Raw genomic sequence first — 23661 nt, forward strand, 5'->3', positions numbered from 1 at the left:
GCTGTATTAAAAATGTCCAAGTTTTGCTGCACTGAGCCTCCCAGTATTCAGAGAGCCATATTATCTGTGCTATCCACATCCAGATACAGCTGCGTATGCCTCAAGCACACAAAACCAGAGTCTACAGTTGCATTGTAAATGGACACTTCACAAGCTGATTCTCTTTTCTAAAATTTAAATAGTTAAAAGCAAGAAAAATCAGTACCTACATTCCACAAGGTGTCTCTCAGCCATCTAGAAATGAAAAGCTCCACTGCTAAACTTGAAATCTGCGTAAGCAGGTTGCCAAGGGCCCTTCTCCCCCAACCACCCACGTTAGTTGCTGGCTGTCAGCTTGATTGATGAATCACCGGCTGCTCAGAGACATGCAGGTGAGTGTCACAGCTCACCAATTTGGGCCCGGAGCACCAAGAAGCTGCAGCAGCTGCTTTCCTCTGCATAATCTCATCCATCTTTCATTCAGAGAGACTCTACAACACTCACCTGTGTCACCTGCTAGCCACTGCTCAATGGCAATATCTCACCATCTCCAGCCTCCACCTAACAAGCCTCGTTCCCTCTATGAGTATCTCCTCTGTTCATCCACAGAGTTTCTAAACATGATTTTATTGGTGTATCTCTTACTGCACATATTCTCTGAGCATTAGTGAACATCACAGCAGAAAAGGAGCTTTACTTAACCTGTTTTGCTGCTGTTCATAACCTTCCCCAAATGTTCCTGCAGAGACATCCGTTGTGCTGGGGTCCCAGTACCACAATGTAATTTTGGATAAAGCTGGAAGGAGAGCGAGTGCTCTGCCTGCTGTGTTGTGCAGTAGCGAGGGAGAGCAGAGGTTCCCCATGGCCTGATAATTCAAAAGGTGGTGTGAGAGATACTGCAGGGTTTCATTGCTGTAAGAGCTCCGGCACGGAGGAAGGTCTTAGGTTACGGAAGTCAGACAGCAGAAGCACCAACAAGGTACTGCCGGTCTGATTTTTGCAGAGTATCCCACAAGCTGTTGGAAAACCCTAGTCCGTACTGAGGCTCTCTTTTTCTAACGCGGCCTTCGTTGCTTCGTGTCTGCGTTCAAAGACAACACCTGAGGGCAGGCCCCCCTGCCCAGGGCCTGCTGGGCCTCCACACAGAACCAACCCAACTGCTTATGTCCCCACAGCAATGCCATCTGTCGTTGAATTCCCTGGGGAAGGGGAGGAAGGATATGAGCTGTGTTACCTGGGAAACTTAGGGTCTTGCTGTCTGTTAATCATGTGCGCAGGGCTGCCAAACGCATGCGCAAAGCTCTTCAGCAAGCTCAGGACAAGGCCCTTCTCTGTGAGCTAATACAGGCTTTCCCTTGTGTACACCACAGACTAACGGAGCTTTCCTGGCAGTCTTTCTACTCACTGTCTTTTAGTAAAGGAAGTAACCTCCTCCTCCCACAATGCTTGTACCAACACTGTATAATGGCTAGGCCAAGGCAGGACTATCAGTAACTTTTATGGTTCTTACCCTCATACCAACTAAACATTGTATCCCCTCCACCTCCTACTATTTATGTTTCTGAACACGTTCACAACAGAATTACTTGAGCCAGCTGTTAGCAGCCACGTGCCCATTCCTTCTGCTCTGACACTTGGGACAAAACCATCACTTTTATTATTGCTGGAGAGACTTGCTAATTCTCTCCATCTAGATGGTGGCTGGCACAAAGACATGAGAGTATGGGAGAAGCAACCAGTGCCCAGCCTGTTTACTTACTGCTAGGTCTCCAATCGATAGGGGGAAGGCGAGGGAAGGAGGCGGCAGATGTTCTTGGTGTCTTGTAGATCAAGGAGGAATTCTGGCCCTACCTTTTCCCCAGCATCTCACAATTGCAAGTGCTGCCTTCTCCAGTATTCCTTGCAGTGTGGGTTGTGGCTTAAAGCCTTGTTCTGTCCTGCGTCTTACTCAACATCACTGAGTCTGCTGGAGTCGGCTAACCTGCCTCTTGAGCAGTACGTGGGGGCTAATCAGTAGAGACATGGACCTGCCTCAGCTACCTCTGTTGCATCATGGTTTACTGGATGAGTTTTACTCTCTATGTGGAGAACACCATCCCAGTTTTGGTGAGAATGTTAACATGACTAGGTTAACAGGAAAAGAGTTGACACCTCCTTGTCCCCTGCCATGGTGGAAACTCAGGTACTTTGAGCTGAATGCAGTAACCTAAACCCGTCCTGACAGATGAGTGGGCATGCTCATTCATAGCCCAATGGAAGAGGCAAATATACCTGTATGACTGTGATGGGCAGGAGACAGGATGGTCTCACGCACAAAAAGGCTGTGCCCTCACTTAAAATTATTGCTACAAAGGACAAATAAGATCCGTGCTGTGGAAAGACAAATGGCCTGAACTCAACTAGAAAGTATAGTTTTGTTGACTGAACTTACCAGGCTCCTTGAATTCCTTAAAGGTGTCATTCACCAGGGGAAAATGAATTACTATGGGTGCTCTGGGGTCCTCTGCGTCCGAAAACACGTAACATTCCTTTGGGTTCTTTTCATCTTCTTTACTTAGCTCCACTTTGGGGAATGGGATTTTTTGTATCTTGCAATATTTGTATGTCATCTCTAATTGCTGTGGACACAGAATGTCATTGCATTAAAGCTCACACTGAGACAAGAATCAGGTTTACTGAGGTATCCCAGAAATACTATGACAGCTTAATTCAGTCCCTAGAATCCCTCTGCAATGAATGTCTAGTTCAAAGTAGCCACAGTATAACCCTACTTTCTGCCACCACTCACCACAAGTCAGAAGATGCTTCTTATCACCCTATAAAGTGAGGGAATAGAGGGAATGACCAAAAGCCACACTTAGAATCTGTCATGAGGACAAACCAGGAGAGATCAAGGTCATGTCTCCAGCACCCAGTTGTCACTGCAGTTCCCTGAGGATCCTAGGAAGTGTATGCTCCAATACACTACAGAGAGAAGAGCCTAACAGTTTCTGTAGTTCTTGTCTTGAAGGAAGTTTCTTTCCTCCTCCAAGATTTGGTGATGGGTTTGCTTTTGTGTATATGATCAAGACTTAGACAGCCATTTACTTAAAAGTTTTAATGACACAAGAAGGTTTTACCAGGACTGCAAGGGGCAGAGCATGTTAATCTTCTCACCTTGAACACATTCCCCAAACCATAATCGAGTGAGATGATGACATCTACATTCCTCTCTGGCTTGAAAAGTGCTGCACCACTGGTGTTGATGAAATAGCCAACATCTATCAGGCAAAGATACTTCTCCAGCGGTGTCAGATTGTTAGGGAAACCATCCAGCACGGTGTCTGAAAAACATTTTGAATATAGTTAATGGTGCATTGGTAGGAAAGGAGGAGTCAGTAATTCTGTCTGTGTTACATGTTGAGGGCAGCCCCTTGGTTGCCCTCAAGACCAGGCTCACCTCCCGCCATAGTGCGAGCCCACAAACGTGGCCTTAGGAGCAGGCCCTCCAAACTGCACGTCTGAGCACATCTGGCCTGTTGCCACACTCCCCCAGGCACACTCACAAAGGCAGGCGTGAGGCAGCCAGGCAGAGGGCAGGTGAGACACAGACTCCGCTGGCCTCACAGCTGCTCTGGGGAGTGATTTTTCACAGAATACAGAATTTAGCCGATTTTTTTTTTCCCCCTAAGAACTGGGAAAAATGCAAACAACAAAAACAATTTCATAGTGTAGCAACAAATCTAATGAATGCAGTACCTCACTGCACTTTTGTATTGCTCTTTTTTTGCTTTTGCTTTCTCAGGATTAGACTCCGCTCCCAGGGTGAAAAGATCTGACTTCAACCTGCTTTCAGTGATCTCTCATATAAATTATCTTAGCCATGCTGCAAAAAAAAATACCAAATCATGCACACAGCATCCCCTACCAACAGCTTAAAATATTGCTTGAATATTTTAACATATCCTCACATTAACACCAAAAAGAGCCAAAAGGGGGTTATACCAAGTGGTGAGTTGAGATCTAAAGCCAGTTTATGATAGGTGGACTCTTATTTCTTTGCTGGCAACCCCACCTGTAGACAGCAAGTCCACTATTGTTCCCCTGGTACCATTTCTAGTCCTACATAATAAGAATCATTCTGCCATGGTTTTAAATATCAAAATAGTGGTTTAGGAGTGTTCCTCAAGTTCACAACATGAGGTAGCAAAATCCAGGGCAGAACCCTTGAGCCTTAAATCATTTGTGCTTAGGTAGTTTAAGAAACTGTTGATCACAGAAATACTGCAGGTAAGTTCCAGCATTTCACTTCTTTCGATCTCTCTGCCTCCTTGGCCTCATTCTGTAGCGTTAAACTGTGCAGAATAACTCCAGCTTGTTCCGTAGCCTGGAATATTTGACAGCAGCTTGAAGAAATAACTCATATTTTTTCCATTCCCTCACTGTCAGGTCTTTACAAAATTATTTGCTTATTTTAGCATTCATGGCTGCTGGGAATTCACAGATTCTGCTGTAATGAGAGACATTTGCTTGCAGTCCCCCACAGAAGAAACAGAGCGTACTTTTTAGTTTTATTTGGCCTGGTGAATATTTTTAGTTGAAATTCCGTTACCTCCATTTTCTTATCGTGGAGCTGGAACCGTGCAGCATTTATTCATGGCTGGATACATAAATTAGAAGTAGGCATTTTCTTGGGAGAGTGTTTTCTTCCATCTCACACCAAAAAGGACTTTAAAGAAAGTCCTGCCTCAGGAATTCCCTCGAAAGCATGAACCCTACTGTAAATGCATTACGCTAATTCCAGGCCATGAGTTCTCAAATTTCTCAGCATGAAAATCAGGCTTTTCACATGGCATTTAAAGACTTGTTTTAATGTGTCAGTTAACCTGAGCTGCAGGGAAGCCTTTAAAACACAGCTACATTCTGGAGACTTCACCTACCACAAGACTAGCATTTCTCCTCACAGAGCTGGCATCTCCTCTTGCTCCTAGCGATGGATCATTACCTGGTTTTAGCTTGGTCTAATGCAGGCAGCCAAAAGAGGATACAAAATCTGCTAATTTTTCCCACTCCAGACTTTATGCTTTCCACTTATTTTACTTTATCTGCAGAATATCTACCCTGAGGTAGTCTTTAGTGTCCCTATGCTCCCTTACTCCAAATCCTCCTTGCAATCTGCTTCTACCCATTTGCCTTTACAAAACTAGTGAGCAAGTGTAAGGAAAATTATTTTTTGAACATTTACTGACCGACAATTTTAGCCTTCATCCACCTTCTTAAGCTACTTGCTCGCTTCTTCTCTCACCCACCCTTCTTATGCTACTTGTTTTCTCCTTCTCACTTGTTTTCTTAGAGCAGACTCTTTCAGGAAATAGACTTTTTGTTTACTGAACGTTTTGAAAGCACCTAGCATGCTGTGAGCTCTGCCTTAATCCACAAAATAGCTCCACCATCTCTTGCTATTGTCAGCAAACCACGTAGCAATGGCAGCCAGGGACAAAAAGTGTTGTAACTTGCATGAAACAGAGGAGAGAAAACACAAGTTGCCAAAGAGAAGAACTCAGAGGAGGCAGACAACACATGTTTTCTTGATGAAGTCAGATTAACCTAAATAACGCGGGGTCCTCCCACGCTGCTACCGGCTCATAGAATAAATAAGGATGCTGGGATTACAGGAAGGTTTGTGATGCGCAAAACCTCAGCTCCATCACCTTGCTATCATTTCACAGATTGTTTCATAGACTTTGAGGTTAAAATGTTATGACTCTTTACTTTGCCTACCCGCAGAGCACAGGCCACAGAAAATTGCTGTTCAATTTATACATCAAGTCTACGCATTCTGTTTGTTCAATATATACAGTCTAAACCTATCTGGCTTTAACTTTCTGTGGTTGGATCATGGTATTTCTGTTTCTGAAGGGTTAAAGAGAGGTCTCTGGGTGGATAAATCATCAGGCAGAAATACCACACATACGGGCAACCACATGCTTGCAGCCAGTGCTTTCCTTCATCTGATCCACATAATCACCTGCTATTTTATGCTTCCAGTGTCACCTTTGTTTCTTGACCTTAAAAGATTCTAACTTTTCTGAATCTTTTGACTACTGTACCTATGCAGAGTGACAAACTTCTGTAGAACAGCATGCTTTGACACAAATTACAGATCTCTTCAGGAGTTGAAAGAGTGGCCCATAGACTAGTTAATTAACCTGTTACCCTAAAGAAACAGACAGCATGGACATAGTTCCATATCAGTAGATTTCCAAACCCTGAGAAAATATCTCTAAATGGGAAATTTCCAAAGTCTAAAAAAAAAATCTGAGATGTTACCTGCACACTGCAGCTAACTCTTTGTTGCAGTTACCTTTCCATTCAATAAATTTTTTCTGATGGATATAATCCTTATGAAATTCTAAGCCTCTCAGGAAGTTATGCGACTTTCCCAGTAGTGGACGCTTGGTCATAATGTCCTGAAACATTTCATACAACTTCCCTGACAAACAAGACGGAGGCTCGATGATAGTGACATCCTCCTCGGGGGAATGCTTTTCTGAAATAGAGAAGGAACTGTGAGAAAACACATCAGCAATCTGTTCTGCTGGGCACCTTTCCTGGCTCGCTGCCCTTGCTGTCTTCCTGTGTGTCCCTCCCCTCCCAGTTTCTTGCAGTCTGCTTGAAAACATATGCACATGACCAATCCCATTTAAACAAAGAGATATTTGGTTTTGTTTAAAGCAAGCACAGCTTTTGTCTTTTACTCTTTCAAATGACACACTTGCTTTGTACTTTTGCCTATAAAGAAGTAAAAGTAACCCTCTCATTTGCAGTCACGGGAGGAGTCATTCAACAGACCATGAGCAAATTTTAAATGAAAAACATTTGTAACTAGCATGAAGTGTGCCTCTGGTTAAAAATAAATAAAATAAAATAAAATAAAATAAAATAAAATAAAATAAAATAAAATAAAATAAAATAAAATAAAATAAAATAAAATAAAATAAAATAAAAAAATATCACATAGTGATCATTCTGATACAGGTCAAAACCATGCTGGAAAATCCAGAGTGAGGCAACACAACATGCAGTAATTTAGGAAGAATACGTGAGAGATTATTTACAAACAGTAGCAATAGCGTATCTTTCTTGATCGTCTCCTGAATAGGAAACGCTGTCTGGTCAAAAAAAAATTACTGATTTTGAAACTCTTACCTATATCTACCATATCTTTGGCCCATCGTTCCCAGAATTCATTTGAATTTGAGGACCAGTACAAGCCATCCAGCAAATTCCTAGTAAAGATGTTTGTCCAAAGACCTGTAAGTCAAACCACATGGAAAAATACTGCACCACCACACGTTAACCACTGACTATTACAAGTATCCATGCTACATATTATTGGTCCACGTGGACTGGCCCGGTCATGACACAGATTGAGCAGTAGGTCTCAGAGGGTTCAAACATACTGGTGTCAGCCCTTCAGTGCTCTTTCTCAAGAGATAACTACACACAGACCATTCACTGTATAGTACAGAGTAACACAGAGGTATCAGTCACCCAAACAACGTTTCAGAGTGTTCACTGGGTACTTGGGCTCTTGTGAAAGAAAGCAGGCTTTGAAAGCGTGGTGAAGCCAATATAAGCTTAAGGCCCTCCTTTAAACTGATTTATTCTCTAAATTGATCTGAGACCCATTTTTTCCTTTCAGGCATGTTTTATTTCTGTGGAGTTCAACTGGTCCAGGACCAAAACAGAATTCATTCCATATGTGAGTCTGCTTTTGGAAAAGAACAAACTATCCTTTGTCATTAAGCCCCATGCCAGGTACTCACATGAGGAACAAATCCAATCTCGAGCAGACTTCACAGTGAGGAAAATAGGATTTTTGTCTCCACTGGACCCTTGGTTTTGGTATCAAAAGCTAAAATTCTGACAAGGATTTACAATCTGCCCAGGGCAGATGGATTGCTCTAACTAGCTGCTTTTCCCCTTTTCACCTTTTGAGGCAGAACAGCCAGTCAAAGCAGTTGTTGAAGGTTAAAAGGGCTTCCTTCATCCTTATGGGCAGGGAAGATTAGTGACACCATTCTCAACCCACAAAGCTCAGATGGTTCTCATCTTTGTGGGTTGTTCTAGATGAGTTATATTTTATTTTCAGCTCCTTCCAGTTCTACCCCAGCAATGTGTTGCCTAGAAATATGGTTGACGAAATTGAAGAGCTGATGACTGGTCAGAGAAGGAAGGCTTATTATGTCCTCAACTTGCCTTCTCCACCTTCTTGTTTGGTTCAGAAAATGGGAAGTGGAACCTTGCTGCAACTTTCCCAAATCTGCCCAGGTTAAAAGGGAGGACAGGAGGAAAGAAGCTTCACAAAGAGCAGAAGTGTACAAAAGGGGTAAAGATCCCATTGAATCAAGACCTAGAGCAGACCTGCTGGCAAGGAGTGTTGTACACAGACCAGTGGCTAGCTAGCACTACCATGTAGTATTTCTACCATGTTGTGAATAACTGCATTGCACTGCTAGGTCACCTTCCAGATAGCAGATCCGAGATTCTGGCAGCTTCTTCACTCGCCTTCCCATGAAGAACTCACTGTCAAAATATTCTGAACGAATAGAGGCTCCGTATTTTGGTATGGCTACCTCGTAAGGAGAGAACTCGGCCCACTCTACAAAAGAATTGACACATGGCATATTTACTATAATAAAAATAAGAAAACAAAACCCTCCCCTGTGAATAAAACTATCCACAAGCTCCATGGATCTTGCTTGCCTCAGCAGCTCTGTACTATCAGTAGCTCTGTATTGCAAACTACATTGTCTAGTTCCATACAAACTGGGAGATGATTTGCATACAAAAGAAACCAGGTTTTTCACCTCAGAAAGAGTCTAATGTTACCTTCAAAAGCTTGGATTTATATTTCTATATAAAGATTCTGGAATCCCACTTGCCTCTCTAAATCAAGAGCATCAAACGTACAACATTAAAGTGTGATCTAACTTGCAAGGAATGACTGGCATGAAACCTCTGCTAACCCAAACCTGTCACTCTACATGATACAACAAAGCAGCCTGAAGACACATCGGCTCCAAACTAGAAAGTATCACAGTGTGGGCATGGCCGTGCACTCTCCAGACTCAAGCTGTCCTGTACAGGTATTGCAGTAGAACAGTAGCTATAAACCTAACCAAATATAAGTACAAAGTGTGGGGTTTCTTTCCAGTATCTGCTCGTTTTAATACCTTTTGTTGAATGTATCCTGTGTCCACTTAAAGGGTATCATACCCATCATAGCAATCATACTCCACTCCATTTTCATACCCTCATCAGTGTAGTATTTAGGGAAATGACAATTACATTTCACAGCACCTCTACAAACTAAGGAACCATCAAAGCCATTCCACAGGTGTGGAACTGAGGCAGAAAAAGATCACATGATTTGCCCACACTCATTCAAAGTGCCTGTGGCAAAACTAGAACTTCAGCCCAGATCTTCAGAAATGCCCTGTTTATGCATGAGGTTGTTATTCAGCAGATCTGCTCTTTCTAATCAACACCCAGCAGTTGGCAAAAAAGACAAACATTTTACTAAAAGATGAATACTGGGCCAGGGCAAGCAACAGATGTGTTCCCCTGTCGTTGTACATGCACACACACCCTCCCTCCAAATTCTCTTTAGTCCCTACCCAGAGTCAGAAGAAACTTTGGGAATACTTACCTCTAAATTTGAAGGTACTGAACTTTTCCTCTTTCACATTGAGGACCGCATAGAAAGGCAATGGATTTTGTCCATGCTCCAATGCCTTGCGCTGGTCTGTGAGCTTGTACTTTCTTGGCTAATCAAAGAGATTAAAAAATCACAGTAAACCTCTGGAAGAGTGTAAAGCAAAAACACTAACACAATCTACCTGAATATGGATAGACAACAGATGTTTTGTAACCCAGAGGAATCTATGAGTCACATTTTTATAAGACACCTCTTCCTTCATGTTCCTGCACTTTCCTTCCTGGTTGCCTTTTTGATACCAAGTAACCTCTTCATTAATATCTAAGTGCCTTGATTGCCTGCATCCCACAGATCTTTACTAAGGCTGAGACACATGAGGACAGATTACTCTAGTTCTAAAGTGTCCAACTAGAAAAAGACTTTAAAAGACGTGACTTTTCAGGGGGAATCGCTCAGTTCTTTCTGAAAGTTTGCCTACTGAAGTTGCTAGCTGTTGGGCACCCTAGTACCGAGGCATCTTCAAACTATTAGCTCCCCTGGAAAATCCTGGCTATAAGATCCTCTGTCATTGTTTACAAATCACACTGGGGTGCCTCAGTCACTTTGGATTTGTTCCACACATTACATCATGCCCTCAAAGAATAAAGCTCTAAAGAAAATGAGTGGATGTTTCCCAAATGTGTGGCAGGACCACATACATACCCGTTCATGTAAGAACATTTCCTGAACAAGTGACCACAGAGTTGTAAAAGATGACACATGTCCTGCTTTTGCCCTTTCAGCGAGTTCCTTGTGATAATACTTCAGATGCTCTATAGACATAAGGTTGAGCTTGCATTTTGTCACTTGTTCTTTTACTGCCTTAAGTGGTGCCTCCAGACTCTTCTGTGACCAGTCAGCATGCTCATACAGGTCTGCTAGGGTCCTGAAGAACAGAAATGTGAGAAAATCATCCATTTATTCAGATAATTTGGGAAAATTACTATATTTAACCTCCCATTTTAATCAAAGAAGAGAATCGGCAAACCTAAACTGAAGTTATGATCGAGAGCCAACAGTAATAGCTTTACCAGGGAATCACAGAATTTTTCAGAGTTGGAAGGGACCTCTAGAGATCATCTAGTCCAACTCCCCTGCTAAAGCAGGATTGCCCAGAGCACATCCCTCAGGACTGCATCCAGGCGGGTCTTGAAAATCTCCAGAGAAGGGGACTCCACAACCTCCCTGGGCAGCCTGTTCCAGTGCTCTGGCACCCTCACTGTAAAGAAGTTTTTTCTTATATTTGATCGGAACTTCTTATGTTCCAGCTTGTGCCTGTCACCCCTCGTCCTGTTACTGGGAACCACTGAAAAGAATCTGGCTTCATCCTCCTTAAACCCACCCTTTAGATACTTGTAAACATTAATAAGGTCTCCCCTCAGTCTTCTCTTCTCCAGGCTAAAGAGTCCCAGCTCTCTCAGCCTTTCCTCATAAGGGAGATGCTCCAATCCCTCAATCATCTTTGTTGCCCTATGCTGGACTCTCTCCAGCAGTTCCCCGTCTCTCTTGAACTGGGGAGCCCAGAACTGGACACAGTATTCCAGTTGTGGCCTCACCAGTGCAGAGTAGAGGGGGAGAATGACCTCCCTTGACCTGCTGGCCACACTCTTCCCTATGCAGACCAGAATTCCATTGGCCTTCTTGGCGACAAGGGCACATTGCTTGCTCATGGATAATTTACTGTCTACCAAGACCCCCAGATCCTTTTCTTCAGAGCTGCTTTACAGCAGGTCCACCCCTAACCTATACTGGTGCCTGACATTCTTCCTCCCCAGGTGCAGGACCCTACACTTGTCCTTGTTGAACCTCATTAGGTTCTTCTCTGCCCAGCTCTCCAGCCTGTCTAGGTCACGCTGGATGGCAGCACAGCCCTCTGAGGTGTCAGCCACCCCACCCAGTTTGGTATCATCAGCTTGCTGAGCATACACTCTGTCCCCTCATCCAGGTCGTTGATGAATACGTTAAACAATACTGGTCCAAGTATGGACCCCTGGGGGACACCACTGGTTACAGGCCTCCAACTCGACCCTGCTCCATTAATCACAACCCTCTGAGTCCTGTCACACAGCCAGCTCTCAATCCACCTCACTGTCCCCTCGTCTAGTCCACACTTCCTCAGTTTCTTAAGGAGGATGTTATGAGAGACAGTGTCAAAAGCCTTGCTAAAGTCAAGGGAGATGACATCTGCTGCTCTGCCCTCATCTAGCCAGCCAGTTATAACATCATAGAAGGCTACGAGATTGGTCAAGCATGATTTACCCTTGGTAAATCCATGTTGACCACTTCCAATAACTTCCTGCTCTTGAACGTGCTTGGATATGACATCCAGATATGTAATATGACATTACATTCACTTATTAATAATGTAAGACTTTGAAAGAGATGCATCTCTCTCACTGTGTGGAAATGTAGTGTCACAGTCATTCCAAAAACAAATCTAATTTTCTATACGCACCATGTCGAGCCAGAAGCCCCGGTGACATAGGTAACACAGTCCAACAGATTCAGCTTCTGAAGAGCTAAGAGATGGCCAAACATAGCTGACATTGCTCTGAGGCCTCCGCCTGTTGCCATAACAGCTATTACTGGGACCTGTTCAAAACATAAGTATTATCTTCAAAAAGTTACTCAATTGCCTACTTGGAAAAGTGTAATTACAGCTCTTATAATTTCCTCAGCAGACTTCATTGGAGGACAATGAAATGAAATCTGCATTCAGCCAGCCTTTACCAGTACCTTCTTTAAATTAACCTTCAGATACTCAGTGGGTTCCCTCAACCCCAAAGCTTGGATGAGTTTGAATATGCACTGATTTTAACCTTCCTTCCTTCCCTTGTTCTTTATAATTGGAATTGCAATGATTAATAATAGATAATGATATTATTCTATTACAAATAACAAAAATTTCAATAAATGTAATTAAGAATGGATTCAAGAAAGTCCTAAGCAGAGTTCAGAAAAAAATATATTAAGCAAACAAAATGATTCTTTGGACAGCATCCATTCAACAAATACAATTCCAGCAAGAAAATAAGTGTTCACTTAAAAATTCACCCTGGATCTTGGCAACAAAACATACTTCAGCTGGAGCTTGTTATAAAATGCTCTTTCTTCACCCTAAAGGATTTTGACTTTTTGTGAAAAGTGTTCTGAAAATGAAGAAAAAAATGTAAGCCTAAAGAAGGGACATTACAGCAATTTCATAAATATCTGTGTGATGTGAATTTCAAATACTCCTGTTTCCCTATGTGGTTTGGGTTGTCTGGCTAGGCTGTGTATAAAACAATGTACCAATGCCTCATATCTTGCTGACCCGCTGCTTCACACTGTTGGAAACTCTGGCTTTGAAGAGTGGTATAGTATGTCCTTGGGAATTTGACCCATTGAAAAGAATGGAGGCATGAATAGCTGAGCTGAAATTTTAGATGAGTATGGGGTATGCCACACTGAGAACTTCTGTTCCACTGCCATTCAAATCAATGGGTTTGTCATCAACATGCCAAAACTACTAGAAATTTGGTGGGGAGTTGTGCCAATCCTAATTCAATAGACCCACACCCCATGCTTGGATTCCAACTCACAGACCTCGTGTCCATGTAGATCTCTTTCCAGATGAAGAACCCTTTTCAGGGCACTGGCAACCACTCTCTTCCTTTTTTGCAAGAATTCTTGCTCTTCTCGGCACAGATCATACCCTAAGCGCACATCTAGTTTCTCTGTGCTGAAACATAAATAAATCCAGAGGCACAGGATTGGTGTTTAAAAATGACATGGATCTACTTTCAGCAACTCCAGTCTACTAAATATCATAAAAAAATCACGATTCGCTGTTTAGATTTAGAGACAGAAATGCAGCTTCCAGTTTCAAAGAAATAACTGCTTTGCTTCAATGTGGTCTATTTTCTGATGTTTCAATGTAAGTTTTACTGCCAGCTAAGGATAGCAGATATGAAAAAAGAAAGGCTTCTTTGTGTCTTTCAGCAGCTTTGTAAGCTGAATCCTTTCTCTTTCTGCTTCATATAATTTCTGAGCAAAGGGTGACTTGAACCTAACAAGCACTTTCACAGGGATTTGTACCACAGATTTATACAGAAACAGTACAATGAAAAAGATATTCAAATAACTTTGATTTTTTTGTTGTCTGTCTCATTATTTTACAGCGTAAAATCTTGTCTTCCCTAGCTTGTGCTTCTCTCTATTGATATCACCACAGCCACAAACCTACTTTCTTGAGAATACCTGTGTGGTTTGTATAATGTACGGACTCTGGATGTTTTGCTTATTTCAAGTTCCCTTCTTCCTGCTTCACTGGCCTTTTGAAGAAGCCTCCAATCTCAGTCGTTGGTTCTTTGACACAAAGGACACTCAGTGACTAGGTTTCTCACTATTTGAAATACTCATATTTTTTTTTTTTGCATCTTGGCATGATGACTCTTTTGTTCTAAGGACATTGAACTTTGATCTGTTGAGGTGGCTCTTTAATGGTGACTTAACTATTGTTATATTTTGCCTCTAGTCTTGTGCGTTCCTTGTATCTAAATAAAGGATACTCCCTTCTTGAATTCACAGTTCAAAGAGCAATAAAACCTTTAGAGAAAAAAACAGTCCTCTTACCAATCATTTAGCAGGAGGTACAACTGCAGTGGCACATTCTGTAAACAAAGAAATGAGAGCAGGAATGTGAATGACTGGGAAAAAGGGAAGGTTTGAAACCCAGATTTTCAGTGCCTCCTGGAATGCCCCACCATTACCGCCCTGCACATTTTTTTTTTTTTTTGAAAACTGAAGTGGGAAAGAGAAGGAAAGCAACTAAACACCAAACATATACTGCAGAGAAGCAAAACAGGCAGGAGTCGTCTAAGTGGCTAGATGAACAGGCTGTGAAACAGGATTTCTTCATTACTGCGAGTATAACTCCACGAACCATCCTAACTCAGTAACAGCATCACATTGCCACCCTCCTATTCTTGAGGATGAAGAGCAGCAGCCGAAGACAGTGACAGAAGAGGAAATACAAGCCACCACATCCTTCCAAAAAGTTACTGGAGGTAAAAAAGGATCCAAACAGAGGGGTGGGGAATCACTAGTGGTGAAAGAGACATTCATTCTCTTTACGGGAAAGACTGCTGAGAAACCCTTCTCCTCCTATTTTTGCCCCTCCTTTGCTGCAAGTTCTGGGAAAGGATGTCTGGTTATTGTTAACAGATCCATCTGGCCACACAGCAGCATTACTGCAGCTTTTAAAGCCACTTAAGAGTTGTACCTATCCACCAGTCACCATCATGACTGTACACATAGAAGAACGTGACAGAATTGTTTCTGAGGGTAAGATTCAACTCATCTAACTTTAGCCGTTTAGGTATATAGACTGAGCCAGTCACCCGGGCCTGACAAGAGCAGTGTGGTGTCCCAAAGCCTTGCTAGGGGTATTGAATATTCTTCTTTAACTGTGTAATGACAACAGAGGTTGGTCTGAAATGCATCTAAAACTGGCCAGGACGAATTCCCAGTTACTGATTTTATCGACAGAAACCTGATATTTCTCTGAGAAAACTAACCTTTTTCACAGAAAACTTATATTCGCACAAAATTCTCACTCAGACTTACTAATAGATTTTTTTTAAAAAATGTTATGGTGTTAAATACTGAGGGTTACTCTACTCTTCTCTCCAAAAGATCATATAAATGGTGAGGCACTTACATGTCTTACAGGGAGGGTTACTTTCACTTTATGTCCAACAGGGAGAAATTTCAGCGGTACTGTTAAAGTGTCACTTAAATTGCTGTTGTCATCTTCCTTATCAGAAACTTTCTACAGAGAACAAAAAACATGGTTTTTATTCACAGAATAGAAACAATCCAGTTCTTTACTGTTCGGGTGACAAACAAAACAAGAATTTTGGAAATAAGCAAGCAGTATGAACAGTGATATTGTATAGTGCCCATTACCTGCAGCCTGACTTTTAGAACTGGCTCCCAGGCCTTCACGCAATGGAAGTAGAAAGTATCTGTGTCCTCTGTAGTCTTCTGTGTTCCCTCATGAGACGCAGGCACCGTAAGCACAAGATTTTTACCCTCTAGTGAAAACAGATTTGTTTAGAAAATACTGCTGTTCAGGCAAAATAGCTAACGAAGTTGGCAAACTTTCTGCTGGAGTCATTCTCTGTGGTAATTCCTCCGTAAACTGCCACACTGGCAAGTCTCCTACAGCACAGGAACTGGTAGTCCTGCCTTTACCCCATAGCTTGGAGTGCTCTCATTGTCAGCACCCTCTCATACTTCCACCAGCCAGGTTTACTGTGTCCAAACTTGATAGCTTCAGGGAAAAGACACAGAGATCGGCATTACAATGAAGGCAGTTCAGGGACTTTCAATTGCGTTACATTTTATTGTCTTTAGAACATTCTTAGTTGCCTCTGTATCCTAAAGTGCCTTCATCTGGGTCTGAATGACTATGACAGGGTTGATTTGGTCATGTCCTTGCTTCACAGAGAAATTGGCATACCTTGCAAATATTTCCTGCTTTCATTAATGTCCACTTGCGCTTCCAAGCAGCAAACCTCACGGGCCTGTAAAAGACCGGAGTGGAGAAGTGTGAAGATAGCAAATGCCACATCTGCAGTAAATAATGAAACATCATGCAGACAACAAGTACGTATAATACAGAGCCAACTAAACTGGTCTCAGTGCTGGAAGCAATCCAGCTGCACAAGAGTAAATTCAGAGCTCATTATCCCAGGACAGTAGCCCAGTTACGCTGCCTCAGAACTAGCTTGTCCATACAGGGGCACATTGTCAGAGGTTGTTATACCCATTCAAATTATTCCAAAACCAGAAAACTCTGTACAACACACTGTTGCCAAAACAGCTACACATATATCTGATAATTATTTAGGAAGGGTGGGGGACAACACCTGATGATGAGTTTCTGTGTATTGTGGCAGTGATTAGTCTACAAGGCATCTTCTGCTGGTCCTGATGTAGGGAGATCATTGGATTTATTCCACCCTACCCTCCATCTGAGTCATTCCAGTTCACCTTTAATAAGTCATGCCAGGACAGCTTTCCAAGCCATTTCAGGAACAATGCATGCCAATCATTACAGCTCTTATGCCTCACACAGAAAATGAGGGGGAAAGAACACAATATGTGTTACTTCGCCTCAGGGGTATTAAAGGCTAGCATCTGGAAATCATGCACAGGCTTGGAGTGGTTGGCATGAAGTACTTTGTACTCCTTAGCTGCTGGGCCAGCCCAAGGAGATAGGTAATGTACCACATCCTGACTAATAGCGAAGGAGGACTCAATGTTTCAACGACTAAAATAACTCTTTATTAAAAAACTCATTTCCCAAAAGGCTGTTACACTAGATAACCCTCCAGTCATAAGGACACTGAATACTTACTATTGCCTTCTACAGACTCACCCCTTTTATAACCTTTGTTTTTCCTGCCAAGTGCCATACTGTATCGCATGAAACACAAGCAGTTTTCACTTTGAACATCAAGTACGGGGTTCTGCAACATTAACAAACCACAGCTGGGCAAAATATTGACATCCGTAATACCTGAGGACTTCAAGAAACACAGCTTCTATTTCTGCATGGAGGGGGCAACATAACAAATGGGAATCATCCCACATCTTTCACTTTATAATGCACGCTATACTCTTATCTATCGTGGTAGCTTCTGTTCTCTTTATAAAATGTCAGATGGTTGGGGGGAAGAGGAGACAATCAAAATGAAGGAAAAGTCACTCCAAGCTGAATTCGCATGTGAACCTTACCACTAAGACATCATTGGTAATGATATGCTCTGGAGGGCCAGGACTGAAAAAACAGAATCAAAAAACAAACAAAATCTGTGTGAGTATCTGGTATTTTTAAAAAATAGTAGTTTTATGACCTTTCCTACTTAAAATTAAATATAGTTATGTTAGTATCACAATTTGTTTTCTAAAAGGCGTAATACATGATCACCTGAACCAAAATATAGTAGCCAAACAAGAAGAAAGGCAGGAGAGCCCATAAAAATACCAATGCTTACAACTATATGCTAAGATACAGCAGAACAAAGACATATTGGTCTATGTGGAATCACGTCCTGCTATTAACAAATGACCATATGACTTGGAGAAAGCAAAGACTACTATTAATGTATTCTGCAAATACTTATTAGGAAAGACATTTCTGACTGTTCCAGATTATAATTTACAACCGATCATAAATGAACAGCAAATAAGAATTAGCTCCCATTGTGCTATATGTATGACTGGAAAACACAGAGGTAAGTAATAAAAACTCTTTGTCCCAGACATTTTTACCTTGTAAGACCTAGGACTGTCATCGAATGGATGTAGGTATTTAATACTATGAGTAACCTATAGAGTCTACTAACAGCATCTCTCATTAAGGCCAATACTCTAACATCACTGTGTTACACACAATCATAAGTGCTTTCACATATCTGAAGGGAACATTAAAGTGATGTAGTATGTAATCTTTCACTTTCTTAAAGTCCAGGGTATTTCACCAAGCACCACTTCCAGCCTTAAAACTTCTATTTCAGCTGTAGAATGTACTTAAATGTAAATAATTAAGATGGAGAATCCACCACATGCCTTGTAACTTGAACATTAAAAGATATTCCTCTTATTTCTAGTCTGAATCTACTTAATCTAGTATCCAAGTACTGCATTTCATTCTGCCCTTTTTATATATCTGGCTGCGACTGCTTCCACATTTGCAGGAGATGCTTATACCATCTCTTAAGGTATCTCTCACAGATAAATTAAATAGATTTTCTTGACTTTCACTGTGGGAGAAATCAACCAAGAACACCAATGATTTTCTTCTGCAGCTTTTCCATGTTTAAGAACAAGAAGCTTTATTTACAGTTCTTTCTTCTAATCATGCAGTTAGTCAGTTTTGACTGGACTATATTCCTTTTTTTGGTAATGCTAAGCTCAAAAATGCCAGATGAGAGATAAAGTTTATTTTATGGGATTTGTTCTCCTCCAGACAATGTTGATTATCACTTTGAGGGGGATGGTCTTAATTTTATTATTTGTTGATTGCATGTTTTTTCAGTTTAACTAAACTATTGCCAAATGAGTGGCTTCTTTAATATTGTCTACATAGTTCTATGTATATATCGTGATAATAACACAAGACAAGTTTTCCAGTCTTTTAGAAACACCCCAGTGTTCTAGGCATTGTTCAATTAACATTAACAACTTGAAGAGCACCGCTGTTAACTTTGACACGCAGCTGGTGTACAAGTTATCACATTGTGCCAATGTTACTACATTTCCACAATCAGGATATGCATGTTGAACAGAAGGTAAGATTTGTATGAAAAACATTGAAAGCCAGAATTAGCTGGGAAAATTAAGGTAAAAAAAAAGTTTGAAACTGTAATTTCAGCTCACTGCTGGGAGGGAGAGCTGGAAGAAGTTCCCCTTTCCCTGAGATATTATTACTCCCTGGCAGATATATACCTTTCAGCTTTGGAATTTTACTCACATTCTTTCCATCCAGAATTCTACTTCCAAACTTTCCCATTTCTTAATGCACCTCTCTTTCTAAAAAGAAAAGGGTAAAATAAATATGGATTATTGGAGGCTGCAAGAATTTGGCAGTATAGACACACCTGAAAAAGCACTTCCATGGCTGACATCTCTTCTGCTAATGTTACCAAAAAAGCTGAGTGTTACCTCTTTCCAATGCTGAGATTGCAATGGAAACCACAGGCTTATGAAAGGCACATAAGATTAATATTCTCCCATTGTGGGATATGTAGAATTATACATATTTCCAAAGATACAATCAGAGAGGGAAGCTTGAATGAAACAGAAATATAATGGCTTTCTGCAAAGATGGTGTGCACAGGTAAGGCACTGAAGCGCAGCAACAAATGTGACTAACGCCAGTGTCATTTCCATGTACAAACCATTTAAAGTACACTCACACTGAATCCAGAAGAGATGGAATGGGCAAGAATACTCTGGACCGAGGTAGCTATTGAAAGATTATATTTCCCAGTGACTCACTCACTGGCTGAGAAGTGCAGAGTCCCAGGGAAGATCCAGCTTTCAGCATTTGGGAAGTAGCTGTTCTTTTGGGTATGGACTGTCTCCTTCCTGCAATGAGCCTGTAGCCACAGCTCAGATAAGCCCAGGAGCTGCCACAGACCTATCCCAGCTTCGTTCTCTGGACAACTCTCTTTCATGGACTCCTTAACACAATACCAAAGACGTTAGCAGAACAGGCATCCCTTTACTATGGGCTAGAGAAATCTGAATCACCTAGAAGGAAACGCAGCATGAGCACCCACAGGAGAAGCCTGAAAGAATCATTTAATTCAAGTGGCGAGTGGTTGTCTTCATGTTTTCAATAAAAAGTTGCCATTTAAGAGGAAATGTCCTCTAAGCACGGCAAAAGTGCATAAAGCGAAAGGCAAGGAAGTTATTTATTTGCATTATAAAAGATAAAAATGACTATGTACAGATGCTCCCTGTTAACATATTTTGCCTCCATGGAAAGGATGGGCATGAGAGAGAAGCTGCTTCATTTTCTGAATCTGTGAAAAGAGATCAATGAAGTCACAAAAATCCAGCACAATGATATCTGTTTGGATGAGATATTGATAATGACATATAAGGATATGTGTTTATGCAGACCCAAACCCCACTTAACATAGAAGCCAATGTGGACAATGAGGTCTTGCCAATCTCTCCCTCTGTTTTCTTACCTCTGATTTCAAAGCAAATGTCTCACGGAGTGTCTCCCCAGGTCTGATTCTAGCAACATTAAAAAGAACTGTGAACTGCATGTCATCTTTGGTGAGTGGATCTTCATCACACACTGCCAGTTCTAAAATGTTCTGGTAGTAAAAGAAAATAAATAAGAACTCTTATTGAGCTTCTGTTACACAGAAACAAAAAAGTAGTTATAGACTTTTGCAGCTGTTGACTAACACAGTGGTAAGAGTAAAGAAATGTGTGCTTTCCTTCAGGAGTCTGCTTATGTGGAACACCATCATTAAACCCAACCTTGGGAAACTTATCATGAAATAGAAGACAGATACCTACAACAGAGAGCTTCAACTACCCTGAGACAGAAAAGGTGTCAGTGCTCTGCATCACACTGATAACCCGCCCAAGGAACACACTCAGTTTCTTCATCCCCAGTTCTCTTATCTACATAGCTTAGGGTAGGATTAAATTTGCTGTCTACACCACAGGAACTCCTCTACCCTTCCCTTACAACCAGTGGAGGGAAAGCTCTTTCCAAATTAACCATCTAAAATAGTCCAGATGAAGCATGCTACAGCAAGTACTTATTTCTCTCAGGTGACAACAAAGGGAATCTGGACTAGCTCACATGTAGGCATTAATATCACCGATGTCTATAACTAGCTGAGGGGAACACTGCTGCATATGTCTACTGTTTTGTGTTAACCAGTCGGTTCTGTTACACAAGCATTTTCTTAAGTTAATTAGCACAGTTGATCGACAGGGTGTCAACTGAGGATTCCCAACAATCGCAAATGGTGACATTTCTGGTTTTTTACTACCTCAACTTCCCTCTGGATCCTAAAGTAGAAAGTCTCATTCCAGACAGGGTTGTCAGAATTCTTGATGGTTTTGGTCTGAAGCTTTACGTTTGAAGCAGATGGCAGCCACAAGCGCACGTAGCAGTCTGATGCAGTCACTGCAGTAGAGAAAAATTAAAAACCTGATGCCAATGTTATAGATTAAAAGCAGGACAAGGCCATGATCCTGAAGACTAATAAATATTACTGCTTTTTTAAAAATAAGTAAAGAGACCATCATTTGGAAGGAACCAAGAAAAACCATCTAATTCCTGGGTAACTACTAATCGCAAATGTACACATGCACACATGAAGTACACAAAGAGCCGTGTTTCCCACGTGAAGAGAAAGAGGTATAAAAGACCCCACTGACCATTTATTGGGCACAGTCCCTGCAATTCCAGTCAATGATGTTAAAAAAGTTTAACTGAAACTAGAGCCAGTTCCAAAAAGAGCTGTTAGGATGATTACAGGAAAGGAGAACACCTATTACAGAGAAGATCAGAGGAGACTGGCTTGCTCAGTCTAGCAACACAAACATGCGGAGGGGATATCACGGCTGTCTAGAAGGGTTAGGTGCTAGAGAAGATCTGTTGCAGCTAAAGGCCGGTGTAGGCCCCAGAACATGAGGGCACGACCAAATCGGAAATCTTCATCTCGCTTCCAGCCTACATCTACTCCTTATGGTTAGTGCAGTCAGTGCCTCGAGCAGCCATCCTTTGGGAAGAGCCAGGGTGGGAAAGTGCATTTACTTTGTGAAGCTTGGCAACGGAAATCTCCAAGGTGATGTCTTTCAGAGCTGGAGTCTGGACTTGACTGAAGATTTCCACTGCAGCCCGAGATGCCTAAATACTTCAGACTGGTATCAAGCAGTGAATAACATTGCCCCGCAAGGTTTTGGCAGGAAAGTGGAACTGTCCCTTCAATAGAGTAGATAGAAGAGATCATTGAAACTCAGAAATACAGGCCTCGTCACACTAACACCTTTCCAGTGTCTACCTCTGGATGTCGTTATGTGATATTTGCCACAGGAGTACAGGAAGCCCTTCCGCAGGCAGTTACTCAACCAGCGTGGGACTCGCTCCCTCTGGTCTCCCTTGCACCCAGGCACGGCCAAGGTTGTGCTTGGCCCTGCACGGCGAGATGCAAACAGTCTCAGCTGTGACTCAAGTAACTCACTGCAAAGTGATGCTTTTTTTGGCTAAACATGTCATTTTTCACTCGAGGAATACACAGGCCAGAGGTTTCAAGAGTGTGAGAAAAGGCAGCTCAAGGTCTCTGTCCCGACTGAGGAACTCATGGGAGACCTCTGCAAAAATGGCAACTGAAGGGCTGGTCCATAGTACGCCTTGAAAAGGAGCCATGGGAGGCTGTGAGGGTGAGACAATGAGTCAAAGAAGGTTGAATACAAAAGTACACAGAAAAGTCTGTTTTGCCCGCATGTTCAGCATCTGCTTAGAGCTCGACCTGCAGAGGCCCTCCTTAACTAGAAACTATCAATATCTAACATGACTGGTCATCTGAGGACAGCAAGAACCCTGAATGATACGGTATTTTTTAAATTCTCTGATTTACCTTTGATTATCATGTATAATTGATACATTTCAGTAAAAGGTTCCTAAATATGTGGCCAGTGTGGCAAAATTCCAGTTCATGATAGGATTTATACCCATTACAACCACCAAAACCAAACAACTCCAAGCAGATTTACAGATTGCAGTGCCCCCACAAGGTCTACCTTCCCTTATTGGCCCAAAAAATTCATCTGGGAGTCTTGATTTTTACCAGTTCCCTGAAATGCCACAAGATATGTCCTCCAATCTAATGATACCTCAGGCATTTGATCTAATTATAGCCCTGGCATTAGTACTTCTGTTGCTTTGCTTTATGCGCGTTGCTTGTGTACCTTCAGAACTTAGGAACATTGCTCATTGTGTAAACTCTGGAGGTGACTGAAAACACAATAAAACCACAACTCACACAAGTCTCTTGATTTGATGTTCTTGGCTTGTATGATTCTTACAGAAAGCATGTGGATGGGACAAAACTTCATCTGCAGAGAAAACAAATGCAATTAGTTTTATCATCTCAGAATACAAAAATCATATGTACAGTACAGGTGACAGTCTGTCCTTGCTGTTTGTCTGTTTGAAGTGAGGGGACCTCCCTCCAGTGGAAGTACACCACGCTCAGAAGATAGCACAAATGCACACTGGGCTACTTGCTAAGTAGCTTGAGTGAGTGAAGATGGACAAAGAAAACACGGACTCAGACGATGGTACGGAAAGCTTTTGTTACCACCGTAGAGGTGCCTGTTTTCATAAAACCAGATGGTGTCGGCCATGG

At 41.9% G+C, this 23661-nt stretch overlaps 1 protein-coding gene across 2 annotated transcripts in view; it reads right to left on the reverse strand.

Annotated features, from left to right (window-relative positions):
- Positions 1–23381, reverse strand: part of LOC134514209 (cytosolic phospholipase A2 beta-like) — a 29180-nt gene extending 5799 nt beyond the window's left edge. For both annotated transcript variants that reach the window (XR_010070675.1, XM_063331667.1), the window contains exons 1-18: positions 23296–23381; positions 21298–21434; positions 20473–20604; positions 19245–19303; positions 17507–17549; positions 16227–16290; positions 15671–15798; positions 15423–15533; positions 14336–14373; positions 13307–13442; positions 12177–12313; positions 10385–10607; positions 9674–9791; positions 8486–8623; positions 7168–7272; positions 6323–6508; positions 3136–3302; positions 2411–2597 (exon numbers count right to left, since the gene is read on the reverse strand). Coding sequence is in view for 1 of the 2 variants with exons in the window: in XM_063331667.1 (XP_063187737.1) it covers positions 2411–2597; positions 3136–3302; positions 6323–6508; positions 7168–7272; positions 8486–8623; positions 9674–9791; positions 10385–10607; positions 12177–12313; positions 13307–13442; positions 14336–14373; positions 15423–15533; positions 15671–15798; positions 16227–16290; positions 17507–17549; positions 19245–19303; positions 20473–20604; positions 21298–21434; positions 23296–23368 (2182 nt within the window). In the remaining variant the exon portion in view is untranslated. The remainder of the gene's footprint in view (positions 1–2410; positions 2598–3135; positions 3303–6322; positions 6509–7167; positions 7273–8485; positions 8624–9673; positions 9792–10384; positions 10608–12176; positions 12314–13306; positions 13443–14335; positions 14374–15422; positions 15534–15670; positions 15799–16226; positions 16291–17506; positions 17550–19244; positions 19304–20472; positions 20605–21297; positions 21435–23295) is intronic.
- Positions 23382–23661: the final 280 nt, after the last annotated feature.

This window comes from Chroicocephalus ridibundus, chromosome 4, assembly GCF_963924245.1.
Source record: "Chroicocephalus ridibundus chromosome 4, bChrRid1.1, whole genome shotgun sequence".
Classification (NCBI taxonomy): Eukaryota; Metazoa; Chordata; class Aves; order Charadriiformes; family Laridae; genus Chroicocephalus; species Chroicocephalus ridibundus.